General features: G+C 41.9%; 1 protein-coding gene across 2 annotated transcripts in view; it reads left to right on the forward strand.

Moving 5' to 3' along the window:
* The first annotated feature begins 17252 nt into the window (after positions 1–17252).
* LOC114657950 (complement C1s subcomponent-like) overlaps positions 17253–24320 on the forward strand; it is a 129841-nt gene continuing 122773 nt past the window's right edge. For both annotated transcript variants that reach the window (XM_028809936.2, XM_051932125.1), the window contains exons 1-3: positions 17253–17513; positions 18304–18544; positions 18906–19083. In XM_028809936.2, coding sequence (XP_028665769.2) covers positions 17485–17513; positions 18304–18544; positions 18906–19083 — 448 coding nt within the window. In that variant the 5' untranslated portion in view covers positions 17253–17484. The remainder of the gene's footprint in view (positions 17514–18303; positions 18545–18905; positions 19084–24320) is intronic.

Genomic DNA, 24320 nt, shown 5'->3' on the forward strand with positions numbered 1-24320 from the left:
GCAGCCTTTCAACATACATGTTCCACTCTTCCGTGGAACTATCAAAAACATCTCTCTTGCCAATGTATGCCATGTTTGAACATAACATTCTCAAATCTCATCAGGTCCTTTTGCTTTTCTGCTTTCTTGGTGCAGTTCTTGCTGCAGCTATTCTATGTCACAGTGTTTAAAGTTTTCTTCTTGTTCTCATCACCACTGTCATGTATTTGTCTTTCAGTACACTATTGTACTTATTGATAAGAATGGACAAGCAGACAGCATGCTCCTTTTTTTGCTCTTTATTGAACTGCACCAACTATCAAAATGTGTAATGCATTACTAATGATATCACTATGCATCAACCCAAAATCAGGCATTAATAGCTGAACTGAAATACACATTTATACTGATAATTAACAGTAGTGTCTAAGAAACTGGGGCCTCATGTATAAAACCTTGCTTAGATTTCATTGTAAAATTTTGCCTATACTGGAAAGGCAAATCTGGACACGCACACACACTGACACACGCACACACACACGCACACACAATTGGACTTATACAACTGTATGTGCGCAGGGTCCCACATCAAGTTCATTTGTAAATGATGAATTTAAAACCATGTGCTTATGCACCTGCTTTTGGCTACTCCCTGTAACCCACTCTAGTAACCATCTATGGCTTAAGAAATGCCTCTTTTTTTATTGCAAACCTTTTTTTTTCTTATAAAACTTTAGTTATGTATATGGAATTGAGTTATGTGTATGGAATGTTATTTGATTTTAATAAAATCCATAAAATTAAAAAAAAGTAAAGAAATGCCTCTTTTTTGAATAATCATGACCTAATCACCATATAAATCTGCCCACTTCCTGAGTGATGCTTTTACTTTAAAACCATGGATGAACACAGAAAAATGAAATTTCAGTGAATGTGAACTTTTGGCAGAATTTAAAGAGTGCCTGTGGAGGCCTGCTCCACCCGGTGGATGCACTATGTTACTAAAATAAGTCTCAAATAAAGGATATTTTTTCTCAACCTCTAAGACCACAGTTAATTTAAAGATGCTAGGCACACAGTGACACAATGGTAGTGCTGCTGCCTCATAGTAAAGAGTCTTGGTTGTTGTGTCCCGGGTGGTCCATGCATGGAGTTTGCACATAGGTTCACATTGGTTTGCTGTGGTTTCCTCCCACAGTCCAAAGAGCAAATCTCCATTACTTGTCACACATATCACTGTGGCAAAATATTTTTAAAACAGTGATGTGATATCTGTTTCTTTGATGATGCAAATAAACAGCAGAAAATGCTCCAACTTTTGAATCAGTTAAGTCACACCCAAATGTTATGCCATGCCAACATTTTCTAACTTCTTAAAATAAGAAAGAGTGTAGTTTGTCGTGATTGAAATACACAATCAAACTTAAAAACACAAAGTTGTGTGCTGAACTGGAGTCTACATTACAGAGACCACCACACAAAAATCACAAAATCCCTGTTCTGTTACAGGGATTCAGAAAAATAGATGGGTGAATGGATGGATGGATGGATGGATGGATGGATGGATGGACGGACAGATGTACATCAGCATGTGACTAATGTGTTATTGAAATACGCAATGAAACAAGATTTTCTGTTTTCTTCATTGTTCTGCTGCCTGGAGTATCTAAATGCCAATGCCAAAAAATTCTGCATAGGACTTACAGATGATTAAAACTTTCCTTAAATTTAAGCCAATTTCCACGATATGCTTGTGTTTTATAATTCCCAATTCTTGCATAAGAAATGGCTTATGCATGTTGATGAGCATGTTTGAAGGACGAGGCCCCTGGAAACTTGACAATTCAGGTTTCTTCTTTTGACTCACCATGTTGTGGTGTTGTGGGTCCACAGCTCTCTTAGCAAAGGCCAGTTTTATTTAAATAAATAATCACCGCGCTCGCAGCATTGCAAGGGGCGTGGTAGTGTGGCTGAAGCGGTTTCCGGGTGAATTCGTGCTGCGGGCGTTTGTCACCTAAGTGCACAGGTGAGAGACGGACCGCAGCGTAATTGATCCCAGGAACTGTTGATTTCCACAGCTGCCACGTCCATTATATATAGAGAAGCCCGAGACGATTAGGGAGGAGAAAAGAGAAGGAAACGGAGGTTGCAGAAGGAAGCAGGAAGGGAGTGGGCGAGTGAGAGAAAGCCGGTGAAGGAAAGCGAGAGAGAGCAGGCTCGTGGCAGCTGAGCAGACAGCCTGGGTGTTTGGCCGACACCCAGGGAAGTAGTAGATGTGGTCGCACCGTAGAGATTACTTTTACGAAGGACGGGAGTGACCGGGAGACGAGTGACTCTCTGCTTAAGGCCGTGGAAGGCAGCGGGAGTCGGGACTTGGAACGTGGTGTCCCCAGCGTGGGAGCCTTGGTTGTTGGGGAATCCCAAGTCACTGTCAGGGGGAGCCGACCGGAACCAAGGATCGGTAAGGCGACTGACAGTTACAGTAGTAGTGGCAGCAGAAGCACTTTGAGAAGGTCAGCTGCAGAGAGAGCGTCTCGCCTGCTGCAGGGCCCTAACGGGAGAAGCAGGTGAGATGCTAGTTTAAAAGAAGCACCGGGCTTTTCATTTGTGTAACTGTTTTAAGAGACTACTTCCTGCACAACGTTTTAACCTCGGTTTTAAAGGATTGTGTTTTTTCTATTTTAACCTCCACAAAGACACTCGTTTTAAATGGATTATTTATTTATTGAATTGTGGAAGCACTGCAATATTTATTTGAACACTTCGTTTTGATTTATTTTAATAAAAGCACTTTGCACTTTTTACATCATCCCCTTGCTCTAATGTTGTTGCCTCACTGTCTAGCTCATCGGTGACATTACCGGCGGTGTGGGTTCAAGGGCTCCCTAACAGTGGATGGGAGCATGGAGCTGAACCCGCATCGTCACACATGTGAGCAAGTCACTTAACCTGACTGAACTCCTACTGAAAAATACATATATTTTAAAATGCTTACTTTGCATTAGTACTTGTAAAGTATCTTGGGAAAGAGTTTGATATTAGAAGACGTTATAAAAATAAAGATTGTTTCTTTTTTTATGGATGTTGTTTATGGGCATCGCTGTCAGATGCTAAGGTTAAAATGAACCACTGTCAAAGGGCCAATATGTTACTATCTTTATGGTAAATAATCTCAAAGATAACACAAAGGGGACAATCCCCAAATGTTATGCCTGTCAAATATTGTGGAAGGGAATGAACAGTGCATTATATCAATAACATTGGCTGATAAGGCCAATGCATCTACGTTAATATTAAAAGGTTTTCTGCCCAAAACATACGGCCACGACTACGCCAATGTCAACGCCTGAGGGCGCTGTTGCCCTGTGAAACCCAACGGACAGATGCAGACACCGGTTTAAAAGCACCCAGAAGTATTTCAATTTTCTTCTTTACATTGCCCCAAAGCACCTCCACCACCATAAACACAATCAATAAATACAATAATTCTCCTCCTCTCCTCTCAGCAGTTCCGTCACACTCCCTCGCAACTCCGGCTTCCTTGCTGGGTTTCCCATAGTCCTTTATATAGTTCTTGACCTGGAAGTGCTGCTCCTCTTCTGTTCATGTGACTTGTCAGCACTTCTGGGTCAGATGGGAGAATTACATTTTTCTTCAGCCTGGAAGTACTTCTCTTTTTCCATCCCCGTGACTTGGGAGTACTTCCGGGCTATAGGGAAAATAAAAATCCCCACGTCTCCCTGCAGCGTCACACGTCGGCACCCACGGCACCCAGCAGGGCTGTGAAGCCGAACTCAATCTCCCATGGTGCCTGCAGGAATCCGGGGCACCTCTATGCTGCAGGGGAGATGCCATCTAGCGTCCTGGATGTGTCGGCCAGGATGAGCAGCCATCTATCACAATATATAATTATGTTCATAATTCTTTCATCCAGGGAAGACTACATAAAAGCTGATCCTGAGAAGATGTCAGTGACATTCAAAGGACCATAGCTGTGCCCCAAAAGAGAGATTTTTCATAACCTTTTTTTTTCAAATTTTCTTTGCTACTGATGGCAATTAAATGGGTTTGTCCCATTTTGGAACCCAACTGTCCTTATGTTCTCCTGTTTCTTTTCTCAGAGTCATCATCTAAGAAACAAAGATATATAACAAGCATTTTTATAATAAAATTAAGGGAATTCACTGGCAAAAATTCCTGGGCAGTAAACAACAAGGGACATGTGTAGCACAGGGGGATTCAGTCCAAGAAGTAATCAATGACTACGTAAATGTTGGAACAAGAGACTCAGTTAGAACTTAATGACAAAGCACAAAAGTTAAAGCAATGATTACCTAAATTCTTAATACTCATAGATAATATTTTTTCAAAGGAGCTAAACTATCAACAATATATTGTTTAAATGAGTTTTCAAATGTTGAACATCCTGGTGATTAATTTAACTATTCAAAAAATTTATGAAAGGTTGAATTACACAGTTGAATTATTACTAAGAAACTATTTGTATGTTATAAGGGTGATAAGCCCTTCGCACTACCAGTAGAGGGCGGCACGGTGGCGCAGTGGGTAGCGCTGCTGCCTCGCAGTTGGGATACCTGGGGACCCGGGTTCGCTTCCCGGGTCCTCCCTGCGTGGAGTTTGCATGTTCTCCCCGTGTCTGCGTGGGTTTCCTCCGGGCGCTCCGGTTTCCTCCCACAGTCCAAAGACATGCAGGTTAGGTGGATTGGCGATTCTAAATTGGCCCTAGTGTGTGCTTGGTGTGTGGGTGTGTTTGTGTGTGTCCTGCGGTGGGTTGGCACCCTGCCCAGGATTGGTTCCCTGCCTTGTGCCCTGTGTTGGCTGGGATTGGCTCCAGCAGACCTCCGTGACCCTGTGTTCGGATTCAGCGGGTTGGAAAATGGATGGATGGATGGACTACCAGTAGATTGAGATGTATCAAACCACTTCGGAATAGAGTTCATAGAAGCATGATAAACTTAGTGCAGCGCTGCTTTGCACATCTGTTAGAGATTTATGCTGTAATGGTGAACACGCAATGAGGCACCAACCAGATTTCCATGACTGATGAAATTGCATTTAGCAAGCAACCTTGCTGCCAAGACTGGACTTATGTCCATGGGCTAACATGGGCTGCAGAGCCCATAAAACTAATTTATGAAAATTTATGAAAACTATTTGTTTTTTGTTTTTCAAAGAAATATTCCTGCTGCTAGACTGGCAGATCCAGTCCTCTTTTACTCCTTTACCATTATCCCAATGATAACTTATCCACTGGTCATCACATGCACACCATTATCCCCCAGTTTATGTGTCTACAGTGAACTGCAAGTAGTGACAGATGGCAGCTGTTGACTATCGCTTGTGTCAGCAGGATGGGTTGAATATAGGCTGTCAGAACAGAAAGTGTTACTATACAATCAAGTGATGACCCCTGATAAACACGTTTGTGATGCAACCTGGGCCACAACCCATAGTTCAAGAAACAATGCTATTTAAGTCATAATGCTATTTATCACATATAATATATGATCCCTAAAATCATACAGAGGATTAGCGCAAAATCAAAGCACTTAATACCAAATTTACAACATAGCCACGGACTACATGATCAAGTGGTCTGTGGACTACAGGTTGGGAACCACTGGTCTAGAAGAAGAGTTGGTGCTTATATAGGAAACAATACTGAAAGTTCACTCACATCTTTTTATATTTTCTTTTATTAAAACTACATTGTGCATAATTAGAGGTCTTTATTTAGTCAGTCATGGTTGATTTTTGTATTGTTCTTTATGCAGTGGAGGGTCAACCAGTGTTTCTTTTAAAATATTATTTCATTCTTTCATTCCTTTTGTGAACCTGTTTATTGCACATTAGGATTGTATGGAGTTACAGCCCATTTCAGGAGCTTTGGCCACAAGTTAGGAATCAGCCCTGCATAGGACAGCAGTTCATTTGTATAAACAGTGTGATGAAAATTCCCTGAGATTTTATGATTTAATATATTTAGAAATATTTTCCCTATGTATACCATGCCTTTTAAATTTTAAAAAATCAGGCCACATTCAACATATTTGTATGAAAATTTACATAAATTCTTTGGTTTAGTAACTTGGCACCCAGTTTTGTTGCAATAGCTTTGAAGCAAATATATCCAGTGTAATAAGGACACAGAAACTCATAAAGTTTTTGAGTTTCCGGCCCCGTATGCTGTACAGTTTGAAAGAAAAAAACACGGTCAGTGATATGACTTTCTATCATTACAACCAACAATTTTGCATGTGATGGAGGGAGCATTTATGAGGTGGGACCGGAAACTGATGAAAGGAATGCTGGGAAGGAACTGAGGTGCTGTATGGGAGCCATGACGTCATTAAGATGGGACCAGAGGAAGGTATGGAATGTGAAAGTGGTAGTGCGTGGTTTAGGGAGTCCGGGCAAAGTTATGGTGGCATTGTTTCTGTCTTTCTGTGGGAACAAAGAAAGAAAGGTTAGTACCCCGCCTTGATCCCCTGGCACGATATGTTACGTTGCTTGTCGGGTCTTTACGTGGCTCCCTATGTGCGCGTGCGTGACACCAGGAACACTTGTTATTTATATCACCTGGGAATTTTTGTCCGAGATTTCTTAAAATTTTGATTCAGTTCTTTGAAGTTTAAGAGTTTACATAAACACAAAATTCTTTCTAGGCCACAATTAGCAAGCATTATGTCTGGACTTAAATTTGGAAAATACCAAAATCATGTTTTTTTTTCTTTTCGTGTTAGCCCATATATTTGGTTATATGTTTTTATTCATTTCACTTTTACATGATCCTCTTTCTATTCAGCTTTCAGAATTTAAGACAGATTTTGTTTTTTTCTTTGACATATTGTACCCATGGTGCTAATAAGATTCAGGGTTTTTCTGCATTCTTTATTGCTTCTTGCCTAACAGAACAACCACAGACAGAAGGGACTACAGGCAAGAATTAAAGTTTATTATTTTTAATAGGAGACAAACAGATCAAAAGTTTTGTAAACTGAATGCCACTGCTCACATAATTTGTCTCTACCTCCTCTCTTAGAACGTTCCAAGAAAGTAACCTTTGTGACACACATGTGCATAGGATGCAGCTAATGGGCTCGAAAGATGGTACTTCCATGCCAGACCAGGGGGTGGCAGTGTGCATTAACCCTTCCTCTTTTTCTCCTGCAGACCATGTGAGGTAAATTCTGCTGGGACCTGTCAAAATCACTTTCAGTTCCGGGCCTAATGGCATCACTTCCAGTTTCATGACTGATAACGTCACTTCACCCAACTTTAAAAATGCCATTTTGTTATCAATGAGCCAGTTCTGTTTTGGACTCACCTCTGTAAAGACCTATTGATGATGTTTTGCTCTTTTTCCAGCCAAATTTTCAAGTATTCGGTGTGGCAACCCCAAAAATTTTTCTGTGTTCTACTCGATTATTCACAGTGGTGTAGTCGGCAGGATTATGCTCCAAGACGAGCCAAGAGCAGGACTTAAGAGTCAATCTGATGGCAATGGCAATGGAGCTCCTGTCCATAAGGACCCAGGATGGACAGTAACACACCCGGATCACCTAGTATGAGGTACATGTTGCTCTTGAGGCACATGACGAGCTCTGTCCAAGGTATTTTCATCAGTACAAGAGGGTGATGATTTCAAGTCTTAATTCTTGAGTTTTGAACAAATAGACCCTAGGCACCATTGGAAGTGTATGGAAATTTGCTACCATTCTGGAAAGGGGAGGCGCAGAGTTCTTATTATGATCTCTTGGAGGAGAATGCTGCCAAATACGACCTCCTCAAGGCAAAGATCCTTGATAAACATTGTTACAGTTAAGATAACATCAAACATAATTCCCAGACCAGCAGGTGAGTGTGTGTCATGAGTGGAGGTTTAACCCAGAGCAGCCAACCCACTCACAGGCATTCATCTTATGGTGCAGGGCCAGGCGCTGGCTAAGGCCAGATATAAACAACACCCAACTAGTAGTCGAAGAAGTTGCCTGTGATTTTCTATTGAATATACCCTGCCTAAATATCTTGACCAGCTGGTTTGGAGACAATCTTTCAAAAATATGGAGGCTTTCTTCAAGCCTCATAGAGACATAGGGCGACTTCACAATCCAAGAAGTCAGAACGGCCCACTTGTCAACCCTGGAAGGGGGGTGTCACTACTCAAGAGCCCAGCCGCCACAACACAGAGCAAATACTGAAGCCCAAGGATAAGCGATGCTGTCCTCTGCTCGTTCGAAGACATAGGATGCAAGGGGACAGTAGTGGCACTTGTTAAAGGGCATAGGGTAACAGCTCTAATAAATTCCAATAGCAACATTTCCATTGCTGCTTGCCAATTTGTGTTGCTGCGACAGTGGTTAAAAGGAAAGACTTGCATTCACTTAAAAACCATCTGGTACAGGTCCGCCTTATGTTTCATCAATTGTGATGGATCGCTGAAGAAACCAACAGTAGCGGTCCTTCTAAATCCCCCATTTCCGGTGATACTGGTGCAAGACTGGTCTGACAGTAAAAGCGGTATAACACCACCCACTCCTGAAAAACTTTTGGGCCTAGTAATGGACAGAGAAAGTACTTCCCAGGCTGCCTCCATGCAGTGTATACAGCTGGTTGGTAGAGGAAACATGGTCATCCAGAGTGACGGGGTGATTCTCTGGATGTCATCAGACGAAGCATCATCATCAGGTGTTGCGGTGGAACGGGATGAAACCATGCCCATTGAGGATGGTGTTGGCAATCTTTCACTATTACATTTTCAGTTTATACAAACACCAGCCTACTTCAAATTACAGCAGTGGAATAATGATTCTCTTAAATCTGTAAAATATGCAGTGGTTCTGGTTAATGGCACTCAACATCCTATGCCACAAAACCCTTCACTTTGTCTTGAATAATGACCTTCTATGTCAGGAAGAAGAGCATGAGGAGAAGGTATGGTCATTGTTGTTGGTACCATGGTCCTTCTGGTGGCAGGTCTGCAAACTTGCATATGCCCACCTCCTGGGTGCTCATTTGTGCACCGAAAAAACTCTTGAGTATATTAAGCTCCGATTTTTATTGCCCGGGGATTAATGAGGAGGTTTGTCACTTATGCATGGCCTGTCCAGAGTGTCAAATGTTTCAGATTCCTAGGAGGAACTGTGCTCCTCTAATTCCCATTCCCCTTATTGATACCCCATTCAAGATATATCAGGGTCGATTTAATAGGACCCCTAGAACCCTCTGCTAGAGGACATAAATATATCTTATTTGATTATGATACCCAATATCCCAAAGCTGTCCCTCTGTGCACAGCTACTTCCAAAGTCAATCCACTGGAATTGGTAAGAGCCTTTGCGAGAGTCAGCATTTCTAAACAAGTCCTGACGGACCAGGGCATGCCCTTTACCTTGGAGACATTCAGGGAAACATCCAAATTAATTAAAATAAAGCATTTAAAGACCTCAGTTTAGTGGAGCGTTGTAGCCAAACCCTCAAGCAGATATTACGTAAGGTGGTCAGCAAGGATAGGAGGAACTGGGATCAGCTCCTACCATTCGTCTTTTTGGCCTATCAGGAAGTCCTGAAAGCCTCTATACATTTGTCACCATTTAAATTCTTATTTGGGCGACAACCCTGTGGATTATTAGATATTCTAAAGGAATGATGGGAGGAAGAGGCTCTCTCCTCCACAAATATACTATATCGTGCAGTTATGCGATAGATTCACAAAAATGCACATGGGAAAAAGTCACATGGAAAAGGCACAAGCAACACAGGCCCATTATTACGACAACAGTTCTTCTCTTTGGGAGTTCTGCCCAGGATATCGTGTCATGGTCCTTATCCCCACCTCACACTTCAAATTACTGGCCCATTGGCAAGGCCCTTGTGAAGTTAAGGAGAGGAAAGGGTTTGTTGATTATTTGGTGAAACAACCCAATCGTCCACCGAGCGAACAGGTATATGATGTAAACCTGCTGAAACTGTGAAAAGATAGGGATCCTAATCCCTCATCTGGCCAGGCCCGTTCACTCTTTGCTTAGAAAACAACCCATAACTTCAGTCCCAATTTTACCGCCAAACAACAACAGGAGCTAGAAACAGTCATCCGATTTGTCCCAGATGTGTGTGAGCAAAAAACCCGGACAGACATCTCTGATTGCACACGACATTGTGACAAAGCCCAGGGTGATCGTTCAAGAACGCCCGCACTGACTTCCTGAGGCAAAAAGAGCCAAGGTGGAACTAGAATTAAGCACATGCTGGAACTAGGCGTTATTGAGGAGAGTTATAGTCTCTGGTCCAGTCTTATTGTCTTGGTCCCTAAGCCTGATGGGAGCTGGATTTTTGCAATGAGTTTCGCAGGCTTAATCAAATCTCACAGTTTAATGCTTATCCAATACCAAGAGTGGACAACCTCCTTGAGCGGCTAGGACAGGCAGAATTGTTGACTACACTTGACATGATGAAAGGATACTGGCAGGTTCCTTCAATGGACTTCACAAAGGCGAAGACTGCATTTAGCATCCCTAGGGGTAAATGGCAGCATCGTGTCTTTTCATTTGAATTACATGGGGCACCAGCGACTTTCCAGAATCTGATGGATAAAGTGATACGTCCTCATAACTCCTTTAGTGCTGCCTACCTGGATGACATGGACATCTATTCCAGCACGTGGAAGGAACACCTGCAGCAGGCCCAAGTGGTGTTACAGACGTTAGGTCAAGATGGCATTCACATTAATCCTAAAAAATGCTTCTTTGGATTAAACAAGTCCAAATATTTGGGCTACCTGGAGGGCCGGGCTACTGTGAAGCCACAGTGTTCAAAAGTAGATGCCATATTGAAATGGACCCATCCAAAACTCTAGGCCTTTCTTGGCTTAGTGGATTACTACTGCTGGTTCGTGCCCCCGTTTTCTGAGAGAGTGCCAGCCTTGATCGAGCTGACAAAGAAGAGGGCTCCGAATACTGTGATATGGAATGATAAAGCAGAAGCTGCATTTAGTGAACTATAGCAGGCCCAAACATCAGCACTGATATTGAAAGCTCCTAACTGTGCTTTGCTTTTTATTCTCCAGACCAACATTTCGGACACAGGTCTTGCTGCTGAGCTGAGTCAGAACATTAACGGTGTTGAGCACCCCATCATGTTCCGGAGCTGAAAACTGTTGGATTGGGAAGCCAGGTATGCAGCAGTGGAGCGAGAAGCTTTGGTGATCAAATGGGTAATTATGCAGCTGAGGTATTATCTCTTGGGTCATGAGTTCACCTTGGTTATGGATCATGCTGCCTTACAGTGGATGAACTTACACAAGGAATCAAAGGTGGTATTTGGACCTTCAGCCTTACAAGTTTTTGCACGTTCATTGTCAAGGCTCTCTCCATGCCAACACCGATGCTCTTTCTTGGGTTTAAAACTTCTCAATTAGGACTGCCTGACCCGATGGGTGTGGGCTGGAGGGTGGCTGTGTCACACGCATGCACATGGGAGGCAGCTAAAGGGCTTGAAAGATAGTAATCCCATGCCGGACCAGGGGATGACAGTGTGCACTAACACTTTCTCTTTTTATTCTGCAGACCATCTGAGGGAAATTCCGCCGGGGCCTGTCAACATCACTTACAGTTCCAGACCAGATGACACAACTTCCGGTTCTGGGTCAAGTGACATCACTTCTAGTTCTGGGCCTGATGATGACACTACCTCCACCCAACTTTAAAAACACCATCTTGTCAGCAATAAGTCAGTTCTGTTTTGGACTCAACTCTGTAAAGACCTAGTGATGATTTTTTGCTCTTTTTCAAGCCAAATCTTCAAGTATACAGGATGGTTACCCCAAACCTTTTTCTGTGTTCCTCTCTTTTATTCACACCTGCTATCTGGAAACATAACTGAAAATTATTAGGAACTGTATAAACTGCATTTAAACATTTAACCATTGTGGGGAACAGCCCGGACACAGACAGGTAGACACGATGGTTTCACCACACACACGTTTATTATACATTATATTTACAGTTCAAGTGCACAATCCCAGTGCCTCAGCACCAATCACCCCTTAAGTCCTTGGTCACACTCACAATGCCTTTACAGTCTCTGGTCCGCCTCCACTCCTCTCCACCAAGCTTCGTTCCCTTCCACCCGACTCTTGCCCCTGACTGGAGGGAGGCGGCCCCTTTTATACACCCCGGAAGGACTCCAAGTGTATCTTAAGGGCTTCCGTAGCCACACCCCTGTGTGGCGGAAGCTCTGTCGGTGTATCTGGAAGTCCTCCGGGTGTCCCCAATACTCTTCCCCCCAGCACTTCCGGGTGTGGCGGAATTACTGAGGTCCAGGGCTCCCAAGGCATCGAGGCGCCCCCTGGCGGTGACCATGGGCCCCTACAGGGTTGAGCTTCTAAGCTCTGTACCCGTGGCCCCCAAAAACCAGGGAGGACGCCCCCTCATGTTCTGGAGGAGTCACAAGCCCTCCTCCGGTCCTCCTGGGCATCCCGGCCGGGCATGAACCCCCACCGGGTACCACACCATACACTACTCCTCTGCTTCTCCCAAAGATATATTCTCAATTCCAAATACTGATGTTCCAGAAACAAAAATTTATACACAGTAAAAATAATAATGCTGTTGCTACCGAAAGAAATGTCAAGCCAAATTAAAGTCTTGTGTTTGTGTAGGAGATGTTGTTCGTTAGGTCAACCAGAAGCTGTTTTGAGTAGTAGATTCTCCTGGGTAGTTATGATGTTACTGCACACAAGGTTGGAGGTTTTGGTCCTCACTCAGTAGTGCTGGTTCAGCCCAACAGCTGTTCCAAGCTTTGTTCTGTAAGGGCATATGAAAAGATGTGTTGGTTGTCACTTGAAACTGTTACAGTTAAGATAAGGATAACAATTCAGACACTTTTAATAATATAAATGAAAAATACAGCTGGCAAATAGCTCAAAACAAAGAAGGCAATTGCTCAGTATTGAGGCAATAATCGATCTAGAACTCTATCCTTCTCAGTTGTTAGTTTGACATTGCAACAGATTGTTTATGCAGTAAGACAGTATAACCTAAAGAAGGAAGGATTTTTTAAATACAGAAAATGATATGAAACAAATAAATCACAATGTTCAATGACCTTGAATGAAATTATTCTCCTATCATTAATTTTATTTCCTATATATTTTCCTTTTAAATTTTCCTTTATTAAAGAATAAGTAATGTCTTCACAATCATGGTATATATGAATTTGCCACATTAAAATGTTTTCTAAAGTGAAGCATTTTTTATGAATTTAAAGAATTTCTTGTCTGTTCTTACAGCTTACAATGGTGCTAATGAATAATTAGGTCTATATGTGAATGAAAAGCCTTAAATCATGCTGAATATGTCAATTTTACAAGAAAAAATTTAGAGTATTGATCTTCGTCTTGAGATCACACACGTATTGCAAAAAAGCGTATCCATGTCGATTTAAGAAGGAAAAAAAGTACAAAGTAAAACATTGTTTTGACATTCAGTCATTATACTTTGCCGCTCATCTTCATCCATGCTTCTTTCATGGCCAGGAGTGGGAAATCACCTCAGGAAGTCATCACCAAGTGCTGCTATTGACAATGAATATTGATGCCTTGAGGAGAATTGCTGTCTTTGCTCTGCAGGCAACTAGAAAATTATAACTGAAAAAGTTACACTTACGATTGTTTATATTCTTTCACTATAGAGAAGATTATGCTATGTTTATTCCTTTTACCTCAGATTATGGATGTCAGAGCTAGGAATGTGGACGCTGAAGTCGAAAACAATGGGATGAAAAACACCAATTTAAAATAAAAAGCAATTTCTTTATTCTTGGTGAGTTAAAGAGACTGGAAAAAACCTCTGAAGAGACTGGAGCTCCCCCCCACCCCAGCTCCGTGCCACTGACTGGTTAGAACAGACAGTCTCTTAAAACAGAAAATTCCTCTCTTTATATTACCTAGCTTATTCATTAGCCAAAGAGAAAAAAAAAACATGACAGTTCATTTTGAGGTCATACGTACAGTAGATTGCTGTAAGTTACAGTTACATCCTGATTTATTATATGCAGGAGTGCACAGTTTCTTACCAAAATAAAGAGTTATCAAGGCACTCACATTCCTAAAAATACGCATGATTAATACAAAATACAGTCCTTGGTATTTGTGAATTAAATACTTATAATCATTACAGTTAGTAATGTTTTTTCTTCCTCACGTCACATCCAAATTGACAGAGGTCCAGTAAAATATTTGGAAAGTCAATACAGAGGCTTCAAGGAAAACTGGTTGTTCTTGCTCTTTTTGAATACAGACAACTACTGAACAAGTTGATAACAATACATTACGTGGTATTTTGCACATCCAAACATTGCAGCAATAATAATAATAATAATGAGACAGAAGTTGGACAAGACAGTACTGCGTGTACAATTGATTTAATGAGACACTGATAGAGATAGATAGAACAGAGTTCACATATTCCTGAAGTATTGTTAAGGATTCCATAGTTTCCACTAGGGGGGTTCAGTCTTGCGTTCCTTTCATTTATAACAGATTTCAAATTAAGAATAGATTGCTGAAGTGTGGCAATATCACACATAGACTGCATACTGTATGTATCATATTGAGGTTGTCAGGTGTATTGTTGGATGCAAGTTAGTCTTTAGCAACTGATGTAACTGGATTTGCAGTGGAGTACACTGAAAGACATGGGAGATTTTTCAATGTTATTTGAACAGTAGGATCTACACCTCTTATGTTACATAATGACTGCTTGATTTTCATTCTGGGTTTCAGTTTTGCTCCTTGATTCTGTTTTTTGTAAATAGTTTAAACTTTTTCATTCATTCTGTTTTGATTTTTTACAAGGTGTTTGCTCCAACATTTGCTAATTATATTAATTCTCTGTGCCCTTCTAATTGAACCAAGTGGAACAGAGTTCACAGTAATGCTTGTGAGCCATCATACAAGTCTGGTGCATTTAAACATTTTATGTAAGAGTTTTACCTGGTCTTTGTTACACTGTTGTTCTCAGCTTCCTTCCTCGTAATGACTTTTGTATTAGATTATTAATGGTATCTTCTAGTGAGAAGGCTTGTGCTATTTAGATTTGATATTATGGCTGCTGTTTGTTTTTTGCATATTTTCTTTTTGTAGTTTATTTAGCTCTTGTTTTGATTTACTTTATTTCTCTGTGTTACTTATTTTAGTTCCTGTTCTTTATTAATTTAAATGATTTGCTTTCTTGAGTAGAAAAATGTTTATTCACAGCTTTCCTTCTAATTAGGCATCTTATCCTATTAGTAATTTCACTAGTTGCAGTAATTGTATTAACAGCAAGTATGGCAACACTTCAAGAGCATTATCCATGCGTTTAGACATGGCATCAGCATTTAGCTGTTTACATTCATCCCTATGAATAACACACCAGTCAAATATATCCAGTTCAACAGACCATACAGGTTTTCTGCCACTTGAGTCACAGTCAATGGGCATTTTTTTTCAAGCCTGCTAAAGGGTCATACCCCATCACAGTGACAAAGGGATATAATATGTAAGACAGTGTTGGAAATGCTGTATAGATTTATCAAAGCAGATAGTACTCTGTTGTTAAATGGATCACCTCCATTCAGAGGAGGTAAGCATATGACTTACATATGGAATCTTATGTTTCTTGGATTCCACTTTCTGTGCAATGACTGACCCCATTGTATGTTGTGAGACATCAATGTACAATAAAAAAGGTGTGGGGAACAGCCCGGACACAGACAGGTAGACATCATATTTTCACCCAACACACGTTTATTTACAATATTTACAAGTTATCAGTGAGCACAATCCCAGTGCCGCAGCACCAATCACCCCTTAAGTCCTGGCCACACTCACAATGCCTTCAGTCTCTTGGTCTGCCTCCACTCCTCTCCTCTGAGCTCCGTCCTTCTTCCACCCGGCTCTTGCCCCCTGACTGGAGGGAGGCGGCCCCTTTTATTCACCCCGGAAGGACTCCAGGTGTATCCTAAGGGCTTCCGTAGCCACACCCCTCTGTGGCGAAAGCTCTGGCGGTGTATCCGGAAGTTCTCCGGGTGTCCCCAATACTCTTCCCCCCAGCACTTCCGGGTGTGGCAGAAGTACCGAGGCATCGGGGTGCCCCCTGGCGGTGACCACGGGCCCCCACAGGGTTGAGCTTCCAAGCTCGGTACCCGTGGCCCCCACAGCAACCAGGGAGGATGCCCCCTCGTGTTCTGGAGGAGGCACAAGCCCTCCTCCAGTCCTCCTGGGCATCCTGGCCAGGCACGAACCCCCGCCGGGTACCACAAGGGGTTATCTAAATTATGGAATCTCATGACAAGGGACTTTTTTGACTGGTAGATTGTGCTTTTCTCATTATAAATTCATGGAGAAACTGAAAAAGGCACAGCAGCCATATCAAATGAATGCGTTGTTCCCACCAGACTCTTCTCAATCTATACACTTTTATCAGTGACAGTATTACAAGTGGCTCTATTAAAAATAAAACCCCTCAAATAATGCAAGTTTATAAGTTAACAGTAGAAAAACTAAGTATATTCTTAAATCATTCATACTTAACTATATTTTTACATAACACAGTTTATGGGAAGGTTACTTCTCATATCCTAAGTGCATAGATGTTACGTTAAGTGATCACTTTAACTTGGCCTGATATGAGCAATTGCACACGTATGTAATTGACTGTTATGCCATTCCTACCTGGAGAATAGTCACTGACAAGTTACGAAAATAGATGAATAGATGGATAATTGCTTTCATTTTTTTACTAACTTGGAACCAATTTGCTTTACCAGTCTGGCATTGTCTGTACCATTGTGCTTAGGAGTTAGTATGAAATTCTTCTGGTCAAAGACAAACACATGTTGCAGTGAATTTGACTGCATACTCATTGCTAAGTAGATTGTCATTGCTTTACCATTTTCTCCATTTGTAGATTTTCTCAATAGTTCACTGTTTGCAAAATTTGTTTTGCAATCTTTCCCAGACTGATAAGGATCAAAAGTTCTTTTTTTGAGAAGACTTGCACAAACACATTTTTATATAAGCATGATAACTAACATGATAACATTACTGATAGATATTAAAAATGCAGTGGGAGCTTCTATGCATTTCTTTTACTTTGACAGGCGTGTGTTCTCCAACAGATGGAATTAAACAAACCAACGAAGTGCTTTTGACTAGTTAATGATTGACTTTAATTGCAAACAGAGGCTAACAGAGCAATCTGTGTCTTTTTGTGCACTTTTCCCTTCTTTGTCTCAAAGTATCTGCTCCCATTTATTCATCTATCTTCTGCATTCCATTTATACCCACCTGTATTACTAGCATAGGGAATGTCATCTACTATCTAGGTGAAAATATTTAAGGTTCAGATTTAACAGCTCACAACTTTGTAAAGAAATATTTTGCAAAATATTGGAATATTTTTTACCTGTTTGTAAAATTGTATACCGAGCAGACACAGTGAAATGGGAAGGCTACAGGCATTAACACTTTGGTAAGTGATTACTGATATTAGACAACGAGGCGTGATTGGTGCTGAAATACTGGTGTAATGGGCTAGAAGTCAGTGTTTTAAAGAAAATGATATTTCTGTGTGTTGCTTAGTTTAATTGGCTATAAACCAATGTTTTAAAGAAAAGGCAAAATTTCTGGAAAATTCTGCTACAGGTTATTGTTGATGGCTATCTACAGGACATAAATACTTACCTGTCTTGCTAAAAAGTCACCTGCTTTGAATAGTCAGACTGCTTTGATTAGTATCTCATCTACACACAATGTGGTGATACAGAGCTGCCTGCTTCCTTTGAAAATTAACGAGTGCTGGGGACATTGGTTTCTAATCAGGTACTTCTTGATAGCTGACAACAATACTATTATTGAACTAAAGCAAATGTGTTTACACTATTTGTTCTGCAGAGAAAATTGGGTTGCACCATTGTTTCACTGATTGTCATGTTGATCTATGCAGAGACTGAAGCATTTATATATTTCTGGGTAAATGAGAATAAAGGAGAACAGAGAAGTATGGTCTGGGACTTGTGACTGCTGCCTGCTTCTTTTATGCTTTTTCACCATATCACTGTGGCTACACCCTGTAGCAACAGTGGCTTGTACCTGGCCCAGGTTCCCCTAGGCCTGAGGCCGGTAACACTGGCATGGGCTTTAAATATGTAAAAATGAGAAACGTTCATGCAATAGTAGGAAGGCATTTTTAAAATATTTGTTGCTTGTTTATTCTCATTAGTATTTCGCGAGTCATTTATCCTTTCCTGTTTCTAATGTAGGATTTTTCAAGTGTTGACCTCCTACATTTGCCCCTCGTTGTCTTCTGATATACTGACTGAAACCTCCCCAAGGGTTTTTCAAGAATCAGGAGACATTTACAGTCCAAATTATCCTAATTCTTACCCTAAATCCAACTTCACTGAATGGAAACTGCAGGTTCCAAAGGGTTATCGACTTCAGTTGGTGTTCAACCACTTTGACTTGGAGCCATCTTACAGATGTCTGCTTGATTATGTTCAGGTAAGCTGTATACTTGCAGGCAAGAAAATAAAAAGCAAATTCTACAGGAACTCTTGTGGTTTAGTGTATTTTTTATGGTCTGTGAAAAAGAATGATAGGTTTCAGAATCTTAGATTCTGTGACTGAGAAACAAATAAATAAACCAGCAATGGTCCTGTAGAAATACTGGGGATTAATGAACAGTAGATTCAAGTTTTAAAACTGTAAGGATAAGGTAAGGGAAAACAAAAATCTAGCAAGAAAAACTTAAACTTAATAATTAATAAAGGCCAGTGCTGTGTTCTTGTAATTTTATGTTATCTGGGATTATTTTCAATATTATATTGAAGTTACTTTCCTCCCTTCCTTTGATATTGCACAGGTTATGCACAATGATGATGTACTGGGTAGTTTCTGTGGCCAGGAAGACTCTATGAGTGGTATACACCCGGGAAACCAGCGTATTTTATCGCCTGACAACACCATGAAAATTATCTTTAAGTCAGATGACTTTCAGGAGGAAGCACATCAGGGTTTCCACGCACATTACCAAATAATGGGTAAGCTAGCCTGATAACCTTTTCCCAGAAGTACACAACTAAACTATGCACCTACATGAAAATTAAATAAAGTTAGAAGGAGAAGTTACAAAATATTTAAATATCCATACTTACAAAAATAACAATATAACTTCAGTTTCAAAATGATGTCAAACATGTTTAATTTTGCAAATGTGCGACTGTAGAGTTTTTTGTGTCAAATTCAATTATCCCAGATTATTATAAAAAAAAAAGTCATGGTCATAAATATGTATTACAACAGCAGGGCCAGCATGCAGAGTGAGGTGGAGAGATGACTACCTCAGATGGCACTTTGGTAAGGGCATCATTTTCATGCTATAATTTTTTTTAATATTATGAAATAAAAATAGTGCAGAAAATGAGAGTTAATTATGAACCTTAAGGATTACATACACATCCAGTCCCTTACTTACATATATCCTACCTTTACAAACTCTGAGAAATATTTTCATTTTAAATGTTTCAAATCTCACTTAATACAGTGAAAAAGGCCACACTGCACTGCAAGCTTTTTGAGAAAGAGCAATGTGCACATGGGGCAGAGGACACAGTATCAGGTTGTGTCAAAACCCTTTTCACAAAAATCCGGATGTGACTGATCGATGGATAAACTTACTTCCTCTCAGTCAGCCAACAATGGATGAGGTTTATATTAGCTCTCTCTCCTGCCACTTCCAAAAATTGATTTTAACAATAAAAAACGTATTTTTGAATAGCATCGAAAGCATCATAAGTTAATAAAGTCAATAAATCTGTTGTGGAGGAATTCCTTTATAATTACCCACATAAGTCTGTTAACTTTCTTAAGCCAGTGTGCCAACAATTCTAGGTAACCTGTTTTTGTTTATACTTAATGTTAGGTTGCTCTTATTTAACAGATTTCAGTATATTGTAATATAAAATAAATGAGGAAAAATAACTATAATTGTATTACTAATGTTTGATCTATTACTACCTAGAAACCATTTATCTTTCCATTTTGCAAGTTTTCCATTATATATTGTCCCATAGCTTCATGTCCTGGATGTGCTAAGGCATAAACTTTTTTTTTGGGTAATGTTCCCCAGATAGCAATTCTATGGTGCAATCAAAATCTCTGTGAGGAGGTAGTACTAGTGCTTGTTACTTGCTATTCAATAAATATTCAGTATATTCAGGGGAAAGAAAAGAAATACTGTTACATATTACGGGCTTCAGTAAGGTATTTATGCAGTTTTGTAAACAGTACATACTCCACCGAGTGATTTCTTTTTCTTTCCAGCTAATAGTGGGATTGTGTTTGTGAAGCCAGGTGTAACCTACAAACCCACTTCCTAAAATGTAAAGAAAAACAGAATGCAATGATTTGCAAATCATGGATACCCTATATTTAAATGAATGTAGTACAAAGTCAACATATCAGATATGTTGATATAACATGGTGCCCTCCGTGGCAGACGTGTTTGCTCGCTCCACTCTATGACATTTTTTGTTTTGTTTTGTGTTTTTGTTTTTCGCCTTCTCTACAATGCACAAATGCATTGCACTACTATTGTACAGCAGACAGGCATTGCTGGACATTGCTAACTCACACAGTCCCCTGGAATTTACTGGTTTTATACCATCTGAGCTGCAGTTCATTGTTTGCTCCCGCAACCAACACCACAACCACACACACACCCACACCCAGGAAGACCCTGTGGCACCGAGCTCGAGTGACCAAGCTGACCCCAGGAGAGTGTTCCGGAGACGGTGACGCAAGCGAGGCAAGAGTGGAGGGCTGCACGCTAGGCTGAAAACCCACGCTAGCCGACCACTGATACCCAGTCTCTTGCTAGCCAACGTGCGGTCTCTGGAAAACAAACTGGATGAGCTAAGAGCCAGGATTACAGTGCAGCGGGAAATAAGAGAGTGCTGTGCTCTAATTTTCACTGAGACCTGGCTTTCGGACAAAGCCCCAGAATGCGCCGTTCAGCTACAGACTCACTCTGTGCACCGAAGGAGATTGCACCGCAGCCTGCGGTAAGACTAAAGGGTGTGTGTGTGTGTGTGTGTGTTTATTAACAACTTGTGGTGTGGAGATGTACAGACTTTTTATAAGCACTGCTCACTAGATGGGGAGTTTTTACTGCTGAAATGCCGACCCTATTATCTACCGAGGGAATTCACTGCTGTGTTTTTGGCTGCTGTTTACATCCCACCGTGAGCTAAATCCACAGCAGCGCTCGACAAACTCCATGACATCATCAGCACCTTAGAGACAGCTCATCCCGATGCTGTTTTTATTGCAGCTGGCGACTTTAATCAGTGCAGTTTACGGACTGTACTTCCTAAATACCACCAACACGTGAACATTCCCACCCGTGAGAAGAACACACTGGATCATGTTTACAGCAACATACGTGGTGCATACAGGGCTGCACCCTGCCCCCACTTCAGACAATCAGACCATGTCACTCTGTACCTGTACCCAGCCTACAAACAAAGGCTGAAACAAACAAACCCTATCATTAAGCAAGTTAAATTTTGGACCCCAGAGACTGAGAGCACCCTGCAGGACTGTTTGCTCAGACAGACTGGGATGTGTTTAGGGTTGCAGCCACTCTAGGGGACTCTTCATCAGCATACAGGACTATGCTGAGTACGTGACTGGGTACATTAGCACCTATACTGACAACATCGTGCCCACAATGGTATGACTCAGGCGCAGCCGAGAGTGGCAGCCTTTTCAGCAGCTCCGTGTACGACTTCATTACTCTACTTTTACTTTTCTCTTTTTTATTGATCACTCCTATCACTTTATTTTATGTGGATTCGTTCCCTGGACACACTTACATTTACAACGTGGGCATGGATTTTTACACGCCGAGACTCGTCTATTCAAGTACTCAACTTTGAGCACTGAGAACAAATGCCAGTGCCAGTGTGGTTCCCTGTTTACCCAAGGAGGTAAGAAGGCGGTATTGTGGCAGCAGAGCCGGCACTAAGCTAAAAATGAAGCGGCTTGCGAGAAAATGGTGTTTTAAGCCTTCGGTGCCTTCTATGATTCTGGGAAATGTGAACTGAATCTCAAATAAGATCGACAAACTGGCTGTGCTGGTGAAAAATGTCAGAACCTACAGAGAATGCAGTTTGTTGTGCTTTTGCGAAACGTGGCTAACTACCACCATCCCAGATGCTAACGTGGAGCTACCCGGGTTTAGCACAGTTAGAGCGGACAGAGATGCAAGTACCTGCGGGAAGCACAAAGGAAGAGGACTCGCTCTCTATGTTAATACACGGTGGTGTAACTCTGGACATGTTAACGTTAAAGTCTCCACTTGCTGCAGGGACATCGAACTTTTGCCCGTAAGTTTGTGTCCCTATTACTTGCCCAGAGAGTTTGGACACGTCATTGTTGTTATTATTTACATCCCTCCTCGGGCGGACGTGGAGACAGAGAGTGACATCATCCATTCTGCTGTTGCTAAGTTACAAACGCAGAACCCTGAGGCGCTTGTACTAATCACTGGAGACTTTAACCATGTGACGCTGGACAATACATTACTTGCCTTCTCCCAGTATGTGGACTGTAACACCCGGGGAAATAAGACTATTGATTTACTGTATGCAAACGTTAAAGACGCATACAGCGCCACCCCGCTGCCTGCGCTTGGGAAAGCAGATCATAACCTGGTTCTGCTTCAGCCTCACTACAAATCAAGAGTGAGGGTCCTACCTACAAGCACATGCTCATTCAGGAAGTGGTCCCCTGAGGCAGAGAAGGCTCTGAGAGACTGCTTTGGAACTACAGACTGGGATATCCTGCAGGGATCACATAGCGAGAACATTGAGGAGGTTGTTGACTGCACTACTGACTACATCAACTTCTGTATGGACATTGTAGTTCCAGTAAGAACTGTACGCTGCTATGCTAACAACAAGCCATGGATTACAAGTGACATCAAGGGCCTTTTGAACCAGAAGAAAAGGGCTTTTAACGGCGGTGATCAGCATGAGCTCAAGCACGTGCAGAAGGAACTTAGAGTCCAGCTCAGGGCGGCGAAGGAGCAGTACAGGAGAAAGCTGGAGCAGAAGTTGCAGAATAACAGCATGAAGGAAGTATGGGATGGGATGAAGATCATCACTGGCTGTAGCTCGAAGCAGGGTGCCACCATCGAGAGAGACGTGAAGAGAGCAAACCAAATGAACAACTTCTTTAACAGGTTTGACCACCCTAACCCACTCTCACTCTCACCTCAGAGTACTGTACCCTCCACACATCCTTCTGCTGATACCAGCATAGGAGAGACATCCCCACCCACAATTACAACAGCGCAGATGAGCAGAGAGCTGAGGAGACTTTGTGCCAGCAAAGCAGCGGGTCCAGATGGAGTATCGCCACGACTGCTGAAGGTCTGTGCATCGGAGCTGGGGGGTCCTCTACAGAGCATCTTCAACCTGAGCCTGGAACAGGGGAGAGTCCCGAGACTTTGGAAAACATCTTGCATCACCCTAGTCTCAAAGGTATCACGTCCTACTGAGCTGAATAACTTCCGGCTTGTTGCTCTGACATCACATGTGATGAAGACCATGGAGAGGCTGCTGCTTCACCACCTAAGGCCACAGGTTCAACACGCCCTCGACCCTCTGCAGTTTGCATATCAGGAGAAGGTGGGAGCGGAGGATGCCATCATCTACATGCTACACCGATCCCTCTCGCACTTGGACAGAGGCAGTGGTGCTGTAAGAATTATGTTTCTAGACTTCTCTAGCGCCTTCAACACAATCCAACCTCTGCTCCTTAGGGACAAGCTGACAGAGATGGGAGTAGATTCATACCTGGTGGCATGGATCGTGGACTATCTTAAAGACAGAACTCAGTATGTGCGTCTCGGGAACTGCAGGTCTGACATTGTGGTCAGCAACACAGGAGCGCCACAGGGGACTGTACTTTCTCCGGTCCTGTTCAGCCTATATACATCGGACTTCCAATACAACTCAGAGTCCTGCCACGTGCAAAAGTTCGCTGATGACACTGCTATCGTGGGCTGCATCAGGAGTGGGCAGGAGGAGGAGTATAGGAACCTAATCAAGGACTTTGTTAAATGGTGCGACTCAAACCACCTACACCTGAACACCAGCAAAACCAAGGAGCTGGTGGTGGATTTTAGGAGGCCCAGACCCCTCATGGACCCCGTGATCATCAGAGGTGACTGTGTGCAGAGGGTACAGACCTATAAATACCTGGGAGTGCA

The sequence above is a fragment of the Erpetoichthys calabaricus genome, chromosome 9, assembly GCF_900747795.2.
Source record: "Erpetoichthys calabaricus chromosome 9, fErpCal1.3, whole genome shotgun sequence".
Taxonomy (NCBI): Eukaryota; Metazoa; Chordata; class Cladistia; order Polypteriformes; family Polypteridae; genus Erpetoichthys; species Erpetoichthys calabaricus.